The 15,544-nt window shown below is 41.6% G+C and overlaps 1 protein-coding gene across 4 annotated transcripts in view; it reads left to right on the top strand.

Annotated features, from left to right (window-relative positions):
• The window catches only part of USP47 (ubiquitin specific peptidase 47), a 1,403,284-nt gene that overhangs the window by 462,735 nt on the left and 925,005 nt on the right, over positions 1–15,544 (top strand). For all 4 annotated transcript variants that reach the window (XM_078680933.1, XM_078680934.1, XM_078680932.1 and 1 more), the window contains one exon: positions 586–641. In XM_078680933.1, the coding sequence (XP_078537059.1) occupies positions 586–641 (56 nt within the window). The remainder of the gene's footprint in view (positions 1–585; positions 642–15,544) is intronic.

Raw genomic sequence — 15,544 nt, 5'->3', positions numbered from 1 at the left:
TTGGGGAACAATATAATAAATAGATATGGGTAGAATTCATCTTGACAGCATTACCCGTGACCTGGATTTTTGACAAACTTCAGTAGGATAACTAGGACAGAAGAAAACATCAGATACGTCAGTCCTGGTAAACAAAATAAATTAATTCTAGTATGAAGGGACTTCGTGTAGAAATGAAAGTTTCACTTGACCATCCATTTCATCTCCCCACCAGCTATCTCAAACAGTTCTACAGGAGATATAAATTAGTGTCCACAGAAACATTGGAGGATTTTAGGCTCATTGATGTCTTTCTTCAACGTACAATGGAAAGACTGAAAGACTTGAATGACGATGGATAATACAAGCATGAAATCGCTTTAATAGTGACAATGATCAGGCACTGGATAAAACATCAACACGAGACTTCAGAATAATACTATTAATCTACCTTTTGCATAGATTTAAATGGTCAGTCACAGTGACCTGATGCTGTTTATCTGATTTATAAAAATCCATTTGTTAAACTATGTTGCATAGAATTTTAGTTTCCAGATTAAATTAGTTTTTGTGGAAGAATTGACCTTTTTATTATTTTTTCATTAGCTCTACAAATGCATATATGCTTATATATCGACTGAAGAATCCATCAAGAAATGCAAGTAAGTACATCGAAAAGAATGTTTAATAAAATAATTAATCTTTAATAAGTCGAGTTAGATTTTACTCAATCGCCATATCTAATAAAACAACAAAAACGCCATTATTTTCACATTATGGGTTCTCTAAGGAGATACTGTATTGGAGAACGTTTTTTTTCTTTTGTCTTTAGAGAATTATGTAATCCTCATGCTGTTTTTGAAGGTGGAACTATAAAAGACATCAATTAAGTAACTGCAGATATGAAGCAAATAAAGGGATTATCAACTAGAAGGCACATTTAAAATTTTGAGGTGTGTTGCTTGACAAATTAAGTGATGACTTCCTCTTTAGCCTCACCCAAACTTTTAACTTAGTTGTCATTCCTTGTCTCGTTACCAGCTGTATCTGCTAATGGTCTGTTAACAGAATAAACTGGCCTGGGTACCACTTTGATTACAGACAGAACCGACTTGAACTGAGCTTCTCCTGTGGTCATCATATGTGGGAAACTGCATAGTAAGGATTATCTAGCCTACTCTGATGTATGCCTGTTGATCTAGTTTCCTAATTTTATAGATCCTCATGCTCCAGACTATCCAGAGGCCTTTTCCACTAATCAATAGCTCCCCAGTGGCTCTAGGTGGTCTCACAATGGCTCCAGCAATGGCTTTCCTCCTGCACCTGAGTGGGTCATAAGGTGCAATTTCAGGTCCTGATGTTAGGTTCCATCAGATATAAATCTGGAGCTCTATCATTTTCTAAACAGTTCCATATTGTGTTTCATAAGTATTGAACCTTCTGGTCTGTATTTGTGGACTCTTTGTTAATAGTCATGTCGCTACCAAAGCCTTTGGGTTTCAAGTTGTGCCAGTCCTGCAGGAAGCAAGAATCCATTTTTGAACACCTCCACAGCAAATGTGCGTCATGCCTCAGTTTAGACTATCTTAAAAATGTGATGAATGTGCTCTTAAGCACACCAAGGTGATTGTGGATAGAGGATCTCAGACGCTTTCTGACTAAGTCATTCAGGGGTGAGCTCTCCAGTTCTCTTCACAATGTAAGCCATGGAATGGGAATGCTCTGAGGAGAAATCTTCTTGCCACAAAATGTACAGGAAAATGTACAAAATTGAGTACAGGAAGGACCACTCTCTATGTCCTCCTGGAGTAGATCCTCATTGAGTGAGAGCCCCTGCGTTGGTGGGGTTGTTAACCCATAATATAGGAGTTCACTTACTCTTCTACACATGTACCGGTGCCAAAGATATTTAAGGTGGCTTTCACACTCCTTTTAGTGTCTTGTAGATTGAGGCAGATACAAATGCAAACCGTGTCAATGTACACATCATAGATAACACTGTGCAGAGGCCAGTAGTACATGGAGTTGACCGTACCGACGTGGTCACTTTGACAATGCCTACCACCATAACTTTCACAGAGCTGAGTGCTGTAACTAGCTGAAACACCCCTCTCTAAGAGAGAAGATCCTGGTCGTGGAAAGTATTAGAATGGCGGACCTTTATGACCATCCACTTGCAAACCATTTTTCTAGAGCTCAGGAATTTGCCCTTATGAAGACTGTCTTGGATTGAGGTACTTTGAGATGCCAGTCCCTGAATTTCATTGAGGATATGATGACAGCTGTGAGGGACATAACTGTTACCTCTTGAGTATTGAGAGATGGCCCTATATTCTGAACCTACAAAACGCTAGTAGGCTTGACACCTCATTAGAGGTGCCTTTTGGGTCCATCTGTCTTTTGTGTCCACCTGCGAAAGAGAGTTAGCTCATTCTCTTCTGTAATTGATAAGGCTGTGGAACCATTGGCTGCGGTTGTGTTTCCCACCTACTGTAATACTTCAGACTGCAGTGAATTTTTCAGACCAACTGCTTACTTCAATAAATCTGTTTCGAATATTGTCATGATGGCTTGCAAGAAACATTTTTCTGTTCCCGACACCCATAGACCAGTGGCAAAGAGTCATAGGCTGCACAGTCTTGTCCACTTTTCTACCCAAGAGATTCTCATTGTTCAGGTTTCCTCAGAAAAACTTGAGGCAAACTATCTGCCAACAGTTCCTCCTGACAGCTAGGTAGCGCAGGGGAATGGGCATGACGAATCCCACATTGTTTTACGTCGGCATTGGTGTAAGAAAAGGACTTGGGGATAGGAGTATGATCTTGTTGATTCATTCATTTCAGAACTAGAGGATATTACTTCATATCCTATTCATATCAAAACCCAAGGAGATTTTCTTCTTCATGATGTCCTACTTGATAAATCGTCCGTTTTTTACTTCAGCCTTGTTTGTACATGTCCTTTTGTTCAGCAGCAGTCTTCTGCATCTTAAAATCAGTAATTCCTTTGTAGCAATCAAGTTCTTTCTTTAGTAGCTTGAAGCACTCTCTCCGTGTCCTGACAAAGAGAAGAGTGGTTAAGTATCAGCACACAAGTCATGACTTCAGTACACCTGTCTTAAGTTTAGCACTCCCAATTTTTTTATCCAGCTGGCAAACTTTATACACTGATGATAAATTCGAGATCCACCTCTTTCCGCCTGTGAACCAAACATGAGTGGGCCATAGGGACACAACCAGACTTGCAGCACCGCTGTGATGGTGGCAGTATACAATTCTACGAGAAACTAGCTACCAGAACCCCACTAGCTAGCGTTCAACTCCATGTATAGCAGGTGTGGTTTGTAAATCCTCGCTTTTACGTAGCTTGCCTAAACCAAACCAATGCTACGTGTTTGCATCTTGTTTAAAACCAAACTTTGTGGGTAAAGACCTACGTTGCCACTTTTTGTACTCCACTAACTGAAGACACTGTTATTACAATTGGTATATGATGGAAAGGACTCTGTAAGCAAATTCTGAAAAACTGCCTGGATAACTTGGATATGGTACCCCACTCAAATTGTAGCAATGGGTTTTTGAAGGCTTGTACAGATGTGCTCTGTATGATTTTCCAGGGATGCCCTTGCCAACCTTATGGACATTAATTTTGATTAGGATTGTGTTTAGTGAAACAACCCTTTCTTACCTTGAGCACTTCAAAAATAGCAGTGCCACATTGGATCTGGCTTTCCATGACAGGTAGTTTTATTAGCAGGACTGAAGGTTAAACGTTTAATCCAGAGATCAGCTGTCCAAGCAGAGACATACCAACCTCCACCAGCAGTTCATTTCCATCAGTAGTACCACAGGTGGACTGCATCAACCGCAATATTCTTTCTTATCCTCATCAACAGTCACACTTAACCTATTTAGAGTCTTTTTCCAAAGAACACTATCTTTAAGAGTGGATGAGTGCCAGTGGTTCCGGATGGGTGAAGGTCATAACCTCAACGTTTGTTCTTCAGCAACATGCCCTTCCATTTTTGGGAACTCCCTTACTGGTTCCTCCATCTCCATAAGATACATCCATATCTCACTCCACCATCTTGTTGAAGGAGGGATCAATATCTCCCCTTAAAGAATATTATACATTTCTAGTTAAGAGAGACCGGAGTTCTGTTTTTTCCTCCTGGACCCCCAGAAAGGTGAAGGCTTACGGCTGATGGTGAACTTCAGCTGCCTTAATAAATACACCAGGAGGGACATGTTTGAAAACTTTGTTGGCAGAGGTGATACTACCCTTGGAGCAGTAAGACTGAATGGTATCCTTGTTCCCTTCAAGAAATCTAATTCTTCATTCTAGTCCTCTAAAAGAAGCAGGAATCCGCTCTCTATTGTGGCAGGAACAGAACATGTTCAGTTTGCATTTCTTCTATTTGTGCTGACAATAACTCAGTGTTTGTATTTATTTATTTTGACCAAAGGCTTGACCCTGGTGGAAGGTCATCTGCACAAGTCATGGATACATGAATTGCCATAATTTAATGGCTGGCTGATCAAGACAAGCTCACATTATTTGGTGTTAGACCACCTCTTCCAGACCAGCAACATGCTGTCCCTGCTGCAAATCTCCAATAATGTTCCAAGGTTCCTCTCAGACCACCTTCTTTTCATTAGGGCAGAGTTAGACACTACCTTCGGAGTGCTTTTCCACCAGAGCACAGAATTCAAGACATTTTGACTGTGATTCTGATGTTTTGTCTGATGGCAGTTTTCTCAGTTGCAAACGACTTTATGGGCTCTGCCAGTCCTGTATTCTATTAGATCCGTACAGAGGCTGTTGTCTTAACAGTGATTAATTTGGCGCCAGTTGTTTCGGAATCTGCCAATCTATTAAATGTGTTAGTGGCCACCCCTTCTATTTGGGCTGCTCTTCATTAATGGATACACACAGACAACTTTAACTGGCAAACAACCCTTTTTTCCGTACCCTCTTACTTCAACCAATTCTAAATGTAGTCTTTTCTGTGCTCTCCTGTGGTTTGCTCCTCGAGAGTGTTTAAGGTGTGTTCAGGTTTCAGTGAACCTTCAGTCTACTCTGTGTTTCCTCTGGTACTTGTGTTTTACCAGGTGCTCCAGAATATGTGTTGGAACTAAGCACAAGTGCTCCTTATTGTACCACATTTGGCATTTAGAGTAGTTATGCAGCGCTGTTGGCATTCAGTGTTTGACTTCCAATTGTGTTCACTCAAAAACTGAATCTTCTCTTGCATCAGATTGGCCACATGATGCACCCGAATTTTCAGTGCTTCAGTCTACATCTCTGGAAATTGAAAGGAAGAACCTATATTCTTTTGATCTGAATTCCAAAGTGACGGATGCCACCTTAGCAGAGCAGAACCTCTACCTATTTGGTGTACTTAGGTTGCTGGGATTGCTTTATTGCTTTGTGATCTTTAGAGCCAGTGGATCATTCATGTGCCAGACTGTCCGAATCTAACTTTGACCAAAGAGGGCCTTGCGTTGGGGACTGTTACAGTTACCTGACATCTTCATCCTTGTGCTTGCCTGATTAGCTTTCATTATTTACTTCCCCATTGGTGATCCTTTATCTGCATGGGCTGCATCTCACCTTTTCCTCTTGTGGTGACTCTGTAGGATCTCAATTTAGTTCTGATATTTGTTTCATTGGATTTTATTCTTTTATGAATATTATCTTACACAATATAATTGGCTACAGATATGGACAGATGTGTATGTCAAGTATTTAATTGGATCTGTAGGTCCAGAGACCACAATATCTTGGGCAATGGTTATCATGCTCTGACAATTCTAGTAACGAGAAAGTAAAAATCCTTCATGAAAATTTAATTAACTGTACAAACATCTATAGTGAAAATAAACGAGAGGCATTGAGGATCACAAATGCCTACAAAGTGTGATAACAGTCAAATTACCAGACTGGTGATAAGGTAAGCTCAAGTTGTATTAGCGAGATGCTAAATAGTTTGGTAAAAGGGGACATGTTGTCCCAGGTGGAGAGGGCAGGAGTGTATCAAGCCTTTTACTGACAGAAAAAAATGAGGGGAGCGTGTAAAGTGGGGAAAACCACACTCTGATATGGACATAAATATGGTAATTGGAAAAGGAGTGTGTAGATTGCATAGTGTCACAAAAAAGTCTAGTGTTGATCATCCCAGTAGGTATTTGTGCAGTATATGAGGGAGTAAGATAAGTGTTGAAGGTGAAAGTGAGAAGTGGTGACAAGAGAAAGTGGCATGGCATGCTGCAGCTGCATCATGTAGATGCTTCTTGGCTATTCTCTGGCTGTCACAGTAGTTGATTGGGGCTAAGCTTGAAGGGTAGATTTGACATTTCATGTGGCATTTCAATTTGAGGAGATGAACAGTCCTGTGATTTGTTCATTGACATTTTAGATTCTAAAGAACCAAATCATAAAAAATGAAAAAAGCACTTGTAGAGATCTTGGGGAGAGAGGGAGGGAGCGTGAAAGGTTATTGTGCTGCGTAGTTCCCACTAATCAGTAGGATCTGCACGTTTGTGGACAACAAACTTTCTGTGAGGTGCCTAGACTAATTCCATGTATCCCTGAGGTATATGTTGGCCTAGAGACCAGCTAACTCACATTGGCACCATAAGTCCCCTTAACCTAGATTGGGAGCGAATGGTATCTGGCAACCACTGAACAAGACAACCCTGACCCTTCAGGGATCGTGGTAACAGATCAAGTACCCTTTCACTCAGTTACTCGCGCACTCCTTTTCTCAGGGAAATATACGGAGAATACACAATGGGACTTTCTTCAATATATTTATTGAACCAACGTTACTCATGTATAGAATACATGTGCTGCGATAATCAGACAGAAGCATAGGAAAGTGATTAAAAGCACCAAAATAGTGAATAGCAGGTATAGTTCCACCATGGTGCTAAGAACCGTGTGTGTATGTGTGTGTGTATATATGTGTGTATAAGGCTATCTGTAGCCGAAACGCGTCATGGCGGACTGGTGCTGGGCTAGCACTCAATAAAAAGACTATTTGCACTTTCTTTGGGTCTCGCTGCTCTTGTTTGGATCGACGGTGATTGCTGCTGCTGTTGCTGCGTATTTCGATTTAAGAGCACCACATACCTTATATATATATATATATATATATATATACATATATATATGTATATATATATGTATATATATATATTCAACGCTGAATCTTGACCGCCAAACGTGACGGAAACAACAGGCGCGGACCTCGTTTTCAATCCAAAGTGTTTAGTTGAATCGTAAACACGAACAAAGCCAACTTACGAAAGTCAATGCCAGCAATCCATTTTAATTGCAGTTCAAGTGTCAGAGCAAGTGCCCTCCCTTGTGGGATTTACGGTGGGTAAGTTTTCATATAGCGCTTCCACCGCCATTTCCCTACTCCTGAGAGCGTCGGTGGATAGCATGATTGCAGTTATTAATGTAACGGCCCAAAGTGCCGCTGGATTGTACTAAATGGCTGTTGTGGGTAAACAATATATATATAGAGTTAATGTTCGCTCTATAAGTGCTGATTTTGTCCAGAACCTGCCTTATTCAGTTATATTTGCTGGTACGCGCAGACAACCCCTTACCGGAAATGGTCCAGAACGCCGAGTGAAGCCGGGCAACTCCCTCAGCTTTTCGACACTCCACCGGATCGGGGGCTGCACAGCGCCGGCCAGTCGAATAATCAGATAAGCAGGGGGCACGGTAAAGGTGTATATATATATATATATATATATATATATATATATATATATATATATATATATATATATATATATATATATATATATATATATATATATATATATTCTCAAGCAATTGAATAAAGACACCGCACTCTTCTCGGATGATTAAAGCAGTTTAATCCAGCTCGGAAAAACTTCCTTCACCTACGCGTTTCGAACAAATTTTTTTCCTGATCACGGTAGTTACAAGTCCGTTTTCGCTTTCTGTTATTTATACCCTCCTTCCCACTGTGTCAATTAGGAGGCATTGTGGGAGGGGTAGTTCGTACTAGGCTTAAATTAAGCCATTATCGAATTCCCTACATACGTTTTAAGCCACGTGTTTGTATGTATTAGGCAGTTGTATTTAAAGAGCCTATTTCGGCTTTACATGGTTATCGGCTGAGTGCCCTTTGACTAAAGGAACCACAACTTATTTGTTGTTCCTTGTTCAGTGTATACTATGATAGCTTAGTGCTTGTCCTTGATACTTTTTATGTGGCTTATATGTTTGTATGGGAGGTCGATATAGACATACTTAGTTCAGACTTAAGGCAGCTTATACGATAAACTTATATCTTACAATCTATTTTTCTGACACTTCAATCCATTTACATTAAGTCCAAAATGTATTATGAGAAGCGTGCAAGTTTACACTGTCAGGGCAGAAAGTCTACCTGATCAGGAACATTTTTTGTTCGAAACGCGTAGGTGAAGGAAGTTTTTCCGAGCTGGATTAAACTGCTTTAATCATCCGAGAAGAGTGCGGTGTCTTTATTCAATTGCTTGAGAATAAATCACGAGTCTTGTCCTTGACTCGTCGCCTGCACCAGCTGATTGGCCGCTCCTCCTCAACCAAGGGACGTTTGCTTGTGAAATATATATATATATATATATATATATATATATATATATGTATACAGGCATATAAAACAAGGCGTACTCCTGCTATGCAATCCCTACTCTATGTGCATCTAGGGTGTGTCAGTGTGTATGGCCAAGAATCCACCATAGGATGATCCAACCCCATTACCTGACAGGACAGAAAGTAGGACCCTGTCTTGGTCACGAGCTGGACACCCCTCACGAAGATGTTAGGCAGCTGCTTGGCGAAGCCTCAGCATGCAGGGACCTCTCAATGTCTCCTCTGGCTCACCCCTGGAAATGCTTCTTTATTTCTAGTAAAAACATCCTTTCAATGTATATCTAGATTAGCATTGTTATGGGTTTGCAGGTAGCCTTATCACCCCATGGATGAAGTTAGAACAACATTGTACAGCATGCGCCAAGGCCTTGTACTCCGTGTTCGAAGCATCGTGATAATGTTGCGCAAAGCAAAATGTGTAAGCAAGCAGTTTTAGAAAAACTAAGCCAACATTGTCACACACGCAAAGATGTGCAAAAGGTCGCAGTAAAATGTTAGTGTGCAGAAAGAGGACAATATAAGAAAATGTGCAGCGTTGCTACGTGGGCCTTACTCTGGCACATAACACCCACTCCTCATACCTAAAAGCTATAAAAAACAGCAGGCCATATAGAATTTAAATAATCTATTGAATCTAAAAACAACTCTAAAATCACCTAAAAGCTATTTAAAAAAAAAAATCCTTATAAGGGTCATACAGTTTGAAATACCAAGCAAGCAGAAAGCCAAGGTACCTAGAAGTACAGTAATAGAGAAGAAAATCATCTTTTTTATATTGTTTTTAAAAAAGCAGGCCAAATGGTTCCCACCAAATGGGATAGTCAATTGTATGTGTTTCGACGGTAGTCGCAACCTCGCTGTTGCCAGCAGCTGCGTATGACGTTCCCAGAGGCACATCTTGAAGCAGGTTTACAGAGCAAAGATGGTTCCATCCAGTCCCTACAGCAGCCGCTGAGGGAGAGACTACATCTTGTAAGCGTACCGCAGAGCCGATATCCAACTCACTAGGAGCCAAAGCTTCAAGGGTTGCTTGAAGAATGCTTTCAGCAGCAATGGAATACGCAGGGGATAACTACCCGTGGGCCTTTAAAGGGTCCATCAGTACCTCAATGTCCAGTGGCACAACCAAGTGTAATCTGAGGCAGAAATAGAGTACACATTCATGACTGCACAGCAGCCAGCAGAAGACAGGTTGTACGCAGTGAGGCCATGAAGACCTGAACAATAAGAACCAATGCTCATTCAGTACTCGAAGCTGAGGTGCGCTAAAGCAGTGTATCATGCGCTCACGGTATTGCAGCACAGGCAGGTCTGTCTCCATTCTGATTTGAACTGAGACATCCATTGTGAAGCAGAAAAATTTAAATAAGAATCCCAGCCACAAGTAGCAGGACAAGCGGAAGACCTCCGAAAACACTTCCCAGCACGGAGTGTATGAATGATGGAATTACTCCGAAAACTGTCTGAAAGGTGCTAACCAGTCCAGAGCCAATATATTAGAAAATGTGTGCTACTCCTTTTGTATCTGACATATTAACCCCTTCGACGCTGATGACGAGCTGGGCTCGTCATGAGGTAGCCTCCTCGCACGCTCATGACGAGCCCAGCTCGTCACGTAAAGTGCGCTTTTGAAAAAGTCAGCGTACGAGCGGAATTCCGCCCGCACGCATGCGGTTAAAGATATGGTGGTCCTGCTCCTCAAAATGCAGTGAAAAGTTAGTATGATTTAACGTATGTATGTCAGACAAGGACCTCACAACCTGGAGATCAAACCTCTCTTTGGCAGATGTAAAGGCCACATCCTTATGAAAAAGCATGCCTTTCAGTTTGCTCAGAGAATCAAAGCGTATCTTGTAAACATTTATTGAAGGCCACAGTGTGGCATTCCTAACTGTATGGGCAGGTGGGAACAATACTTGTGTGCAACAAGTGACTATGGAATTAACCATCACCAGATAAGCGATGCCTGGTTCCATTCCACAGCAGTCTCAATCATTAAGTATTAAATAACTCACATTAGAGAGTAGCCTGAAAATTAGACTAATCACTGCAGCCCTGGAGCCCTTCAGATAACAGGACAAGTTCACAACCAACAAATTTCAAGCCCTGTGAAGTAAAATGTCCTTGCATAGTAAGGACCGTCTTAAAGCATTCTCAGAGTTGGAACTGCCGAGGAAAAACATCTGTGTCCCCATTCCTGCATCTAAACTTGAAAGGTAATTCCCAGTATTCATGCACAGATCCTTCCCCTAACGCTTCATATCTGCCTACCTGGCGATGTTGTAGACAATATTGGAACCAGAATGTCGTGACTGGTAGAGTGATAAATCCATGGATTATCCAATCCGTGAATGGTGTCTCAGCAACGGTGAAAGGTAATTGGTCTAACTTTTTAATGTGCAATATGGTATACTTTGCATCTCGCCGTAACATTAATATCTGTGTTTATTAGATCGTATGAAGGAAACTGATTGGTGCTGTTAATATAACGCCACAACATGTGACCAAAACATAAGGTTTGAAGCATCCAGCTTAACAATACAATGGACTGAAGTTGTGACTGTCCATGTACATGACTTCCTGCATAATATCAAGCGCAGAAGATACTGTGTTGCCCAACGAATATATCCTGGAGGTTAACAAAGTCATTCCATTGACAACCACTGCCAAACATTTTCTAAATTGACCCTATCAATCTTGCGTAGCCTTTCAGCAGCTTCCTGTTGAGAAACCTCCAATAGTTCATTGTATGTTGTATATAAAAAGCGCTTTTGACGTTGGTTCTGGGGACCTAACCAGAAATCCTTGAGATCTAGATCATCAGTTAGTTGGGACAAGTGTTGTTTCACCTGAGACAATATTGAGGTCTTTAGCCAACCGAGGCACAACTTACCAAAACTGTTTGATGTCACCACCCCTGAGTGTTCAGATTGGACATATCGTTGGTCAAGTCTATTGATCTTAAGCACTTCAGTGCTACCCAGGAATCTGGACTCGCACCGATTAATGTCTGCAGGCCAAATCAACCATCCCTTCCAATTGGGGTCTGATGCATGAGCTTTTGCTTAGCATGGCATCTAGTGTATCCTCACAATAGCGTGTGTAGTGCTGCCAAATGTCAAAACTTGCAAATATGGGAATTTGTGGTGTGTTTAAATCCCTCATGTTGACTATTCCAAGATATGATTTTAGTTGCACAGTTTTATTCAGGAAAATCATTTGGTGTGGCATTTAGACATGCTCATAACACGGACTCTGTTCCCTGAAACTGCCAATCTTTCATCCCCCAACAGACTTTGTATCTATTGTGTCTTTCCAAAAGTCAAAACCCTGTACAGACAGCTGGGAAAGAAAAGAAGCAGAGTATATCAGCTTGGTGTTTGTAAGCATATTTTTCTTTGTAGATGTAGGTGCTAGCTGTAAACATATAAGACTGGGTCTGATGTGTTGAAACCAGAAAAATAAGCAAACTTCTGTGCAAATGTTATTGAACTACCTTTTGGTGGTGTTGGGCAGTGTTCCTATTGGGTACAATTATGAATGACTTGTGGGATACCTGCTATATGCGCAAAGAGGTGATCATAATGTTGATAACAGAACAAATTACCGTAATTACATGAACCATCGAACAGTTCATCAGAAGAACACAATTGATTGCTCTAGATCTTCTAGCAAATTATGCAAGGTATCAATGTCCCAATCATCAAAAATAGTACTAGCTGTGATGATATAATTCAAAGAAATTTTAAACAAATACGGATTTTGGAAAAGTTCAGTAGGACCATACACATCATGCGATACCCTGTCCAATACTACTCCTTCGGGAATTGGAAACACTGGAATGTTCACTGGGGACAAGTCTCTTTGCTCATGGTGTGATGATGCATGTGGTTTCAATACGAAGTTCACAAGTTGTACGCTTACGGGTAACCACGCGCTTTATAAATCTGCTTCCATTCCATTCCTACTGCAGAACATTCTGGGAGATAATGTCCATTTAGAAGTAGGAAAAAGACAGTCACCAAACCAATCTAGAGGGAAGAATTAGTAATCTAATTGTAATCCAAAGGTGTAACTAAGGAGTAACAAAGTATGTCTATTTCAGCCAAAAATAGAGAGCAAGCCCTTGTAGCTTGAAAGGGAGAGGCGGCAGAGGTATCTCCGGTTCATTTGAATCCGATGAGAAGTGGTCACAGTCTACGACCCTGTTCGGTCTATTTTTGGCAGCTCAGCAGGTTTTGTAGGACCTGTAATAGACGCAATCTGTGGTATATTGACATAGATCCTATTGTGTTCGCGTTGTCTAATTGAAATTTACATTTCTGGACTAGTTGATTGTACAGTGATTGTTAGTGCAACAGGGAGAAGCAATACTTCATTGTTGTTTTTCTCGTTGTAAAGGGAAATCTTCTTCAGGTATGAAAACCTCCCTCCAAACTTCCTGTGGGGTAGCAAGAGGAGAGCGATTGCAACCCAGGTTCTCGCATGGCTTACTGTTGAAAATAGGCCACATAATATGGTTTGATCAGATCAGTGAAGACAAACCTTTTGTCTCTTCGACTGGCATGGGACGGAAGACGTGCAGTTCTTGTACCTTTGACAGTCAGGACAGGTACAGGTACTCTGTATTACAGGCCAAACTATTTGTTGCCCTCAATTTTCTCCCCTACTAGATCCCAAATCTTCGCGGCCAAACCAAGTCTTACTGGGGCAACCTTCACTTCATCAGTGATGGTACATTTTAATGGACATTGCTTTGTATGTCCCGGAATTTATTTAGTTCCTGTAAAACAGCCAAACGTTCATTGATGTCAAATGGTGTGTCTACTGCCACTGTGCCAACATTATCGAGGTCTGGGACCCACATTGTCACCCCAAACAGGATTTCATATGCAGTCAGACCACCCAGGGATATTCTTGGCATATTAAATGCCCTCTGGACCCCGTATAAGTGATGGACCCAACTGCGACCTGAACCCAGTACCCTTGCTGTTAAAGATTGCTTTCAGTCACAGTTTTTCCTCTCAACTACTGAATTTCCCTGAAGATGATTGGGTGTGACCTTGCAGTACTCCTCCCCCTAACTTCCCATGGCTTCTTTATAAGCCACAGAGCTAAATGCCAGACCCTGGTCAGAATGTAGTGTCAATTGCGTATGTAACGATGAACTCACAAGTCTTTTTAAAAAAAAAAAAAAAAAATGTTTATATACAGGTACAAACATTAGGAACCAAGTTCCAACCAACAACCAGTCAGCATGTCTTCACTTAAGGTAGAGGATACCTTAAAACAAAGCAATTCAGTTACACTTATAGAATTATACATCCGGTAGCCAACATGTGGAAGTCAGGCAGTAGCGCAGTAACATACCTTGTGAGTAGAGTGTTAACCATTACATTTGTATAAATTATAAACTTCGTGGAATGTCTGAGGCGGTCAAAGAGCATATATTAGCTATACATTCCTGGACAAAGGCTTGCTCAATTATAACCCCACACCCGTCTTCCGACCTTGTCCAGTTTAACATACAGACATATCATCCAACTACCGCCTCAGGGTCAGGCAAAGGGGACTCAGCTCTATCGCGTGCCCAATGTAAAAAGGGCTCCCATATATCCCTTGGTCTTGAAGTCGGGGGCATAAGATTCCAATATACTCCAAGTTGTGTATGGCCGTATGTCACATCAGACAACCAATCTTTGAACCTGGGTACCCTCTTCCTTCCCCAGCGAATAGCTACCTACCGCCTTGCATAAAGCAAAAGAAGGGCATGCAGCTTGCGTTGTTTGGGTAGAGTGTATCACACATAGCCAAGTAGGCCCAATACTGGGGATGGAGCATCTGTTCTCTCAACTATCTGATTCACCGCCTCGAATATCTCCTGCCAAAACGCGTACAACCGCGGGCGTTCCCAGGCTATGTGCAGGAATGATGCTGGTGCATAACCACGTCGCCAACACCTGTCATCTTCTCTTGGGCGCATGCGGTACAGGCTGATCGGTGTCCTGTAATATCTATGTAAAAATTTAAAGTGAATATGGCGTAGTCTGTAGTTTGGGGAGAGTTCAGTCAGCTGCCTACAACAAAAGTCCCACTGTTCATCTGTTAATGGAGTGTCGAGTTCACTGTTCCACTGATTCAGGGAATTCGTCTGGACTACCGGAGCAGGATTCAGGATGTACAATGTGAGAAGTTGGCCTGGTATATGATGTTCACTATTCTAGTGAACACCTTGCACCAGTCCAAACAACCCTTATGGTGATGGTTGTAAGTCAACCTTATAGACCAGCTATCCTAGTGGTAGCGTGGACAGAACAGTCTTAGGCTAAAAGACTCGTGAGGGCATGTAAAGCCAGCTGTTTTACCATATGTAACCCCTTGAATACAAAATGAAAGGACACCACACAGGATATATATAAAATATATATGTATTTATTTACTAACACACTCCTCTGAACTCTTTGAGATCAGAGGCCAAAGCACATCACAAGATACTTAGTCAGAATACGTTAAGTTGCACAAATTACAGTTAGGCCCTAGGGGCGAAGCAAACCCTATATTAAGAAAGTGGTATAAGTACAACGTCACGAGAAAAGGAGAGGCCTAGGGCCTGGAGAATCGCTGGGGCTACACTATCTGAACCTTAGGTTAGGAGTAGGAGGCCCACAGGCGGCGCGTGCAGTGTCCTTAAACACACGCGTGAGTCAATGCAAAGTCAATGGGAACTTAGAAGTTCGATTTAGAAGGATTTAGGACACTTCCGGTTTAGCTAGGAGGAAACCACAAAAAACCTAGACACTTGGATAGTCAATACCCTTGGGAGCACCGAAGTACTCGCGTTACCTCACCCACGGACAGCGGGTGCATAGGTGTAAAGATGTGT

The sequence above is a fragment of the Lissotriton helveticus genome, chromosome 3_1 (genome assembly GCF_964261635.1).
Source record: "Lissotriton helveticus chromosome 3_1, aLisHel1.1, whole genome shotgun sequence".
Classification (NCBI taxonomy): Eukaryota; Metazoa; Chordata; class Amphibia; order Caudata; family Salamandridae; genus Lissotriton; species Lissotriton helveticus.
The sequence above is the reverse complement of the archived record's forward strand: the minus strand, read 5'-3'. Positions and strand labels throughout refer to the sequence as shown.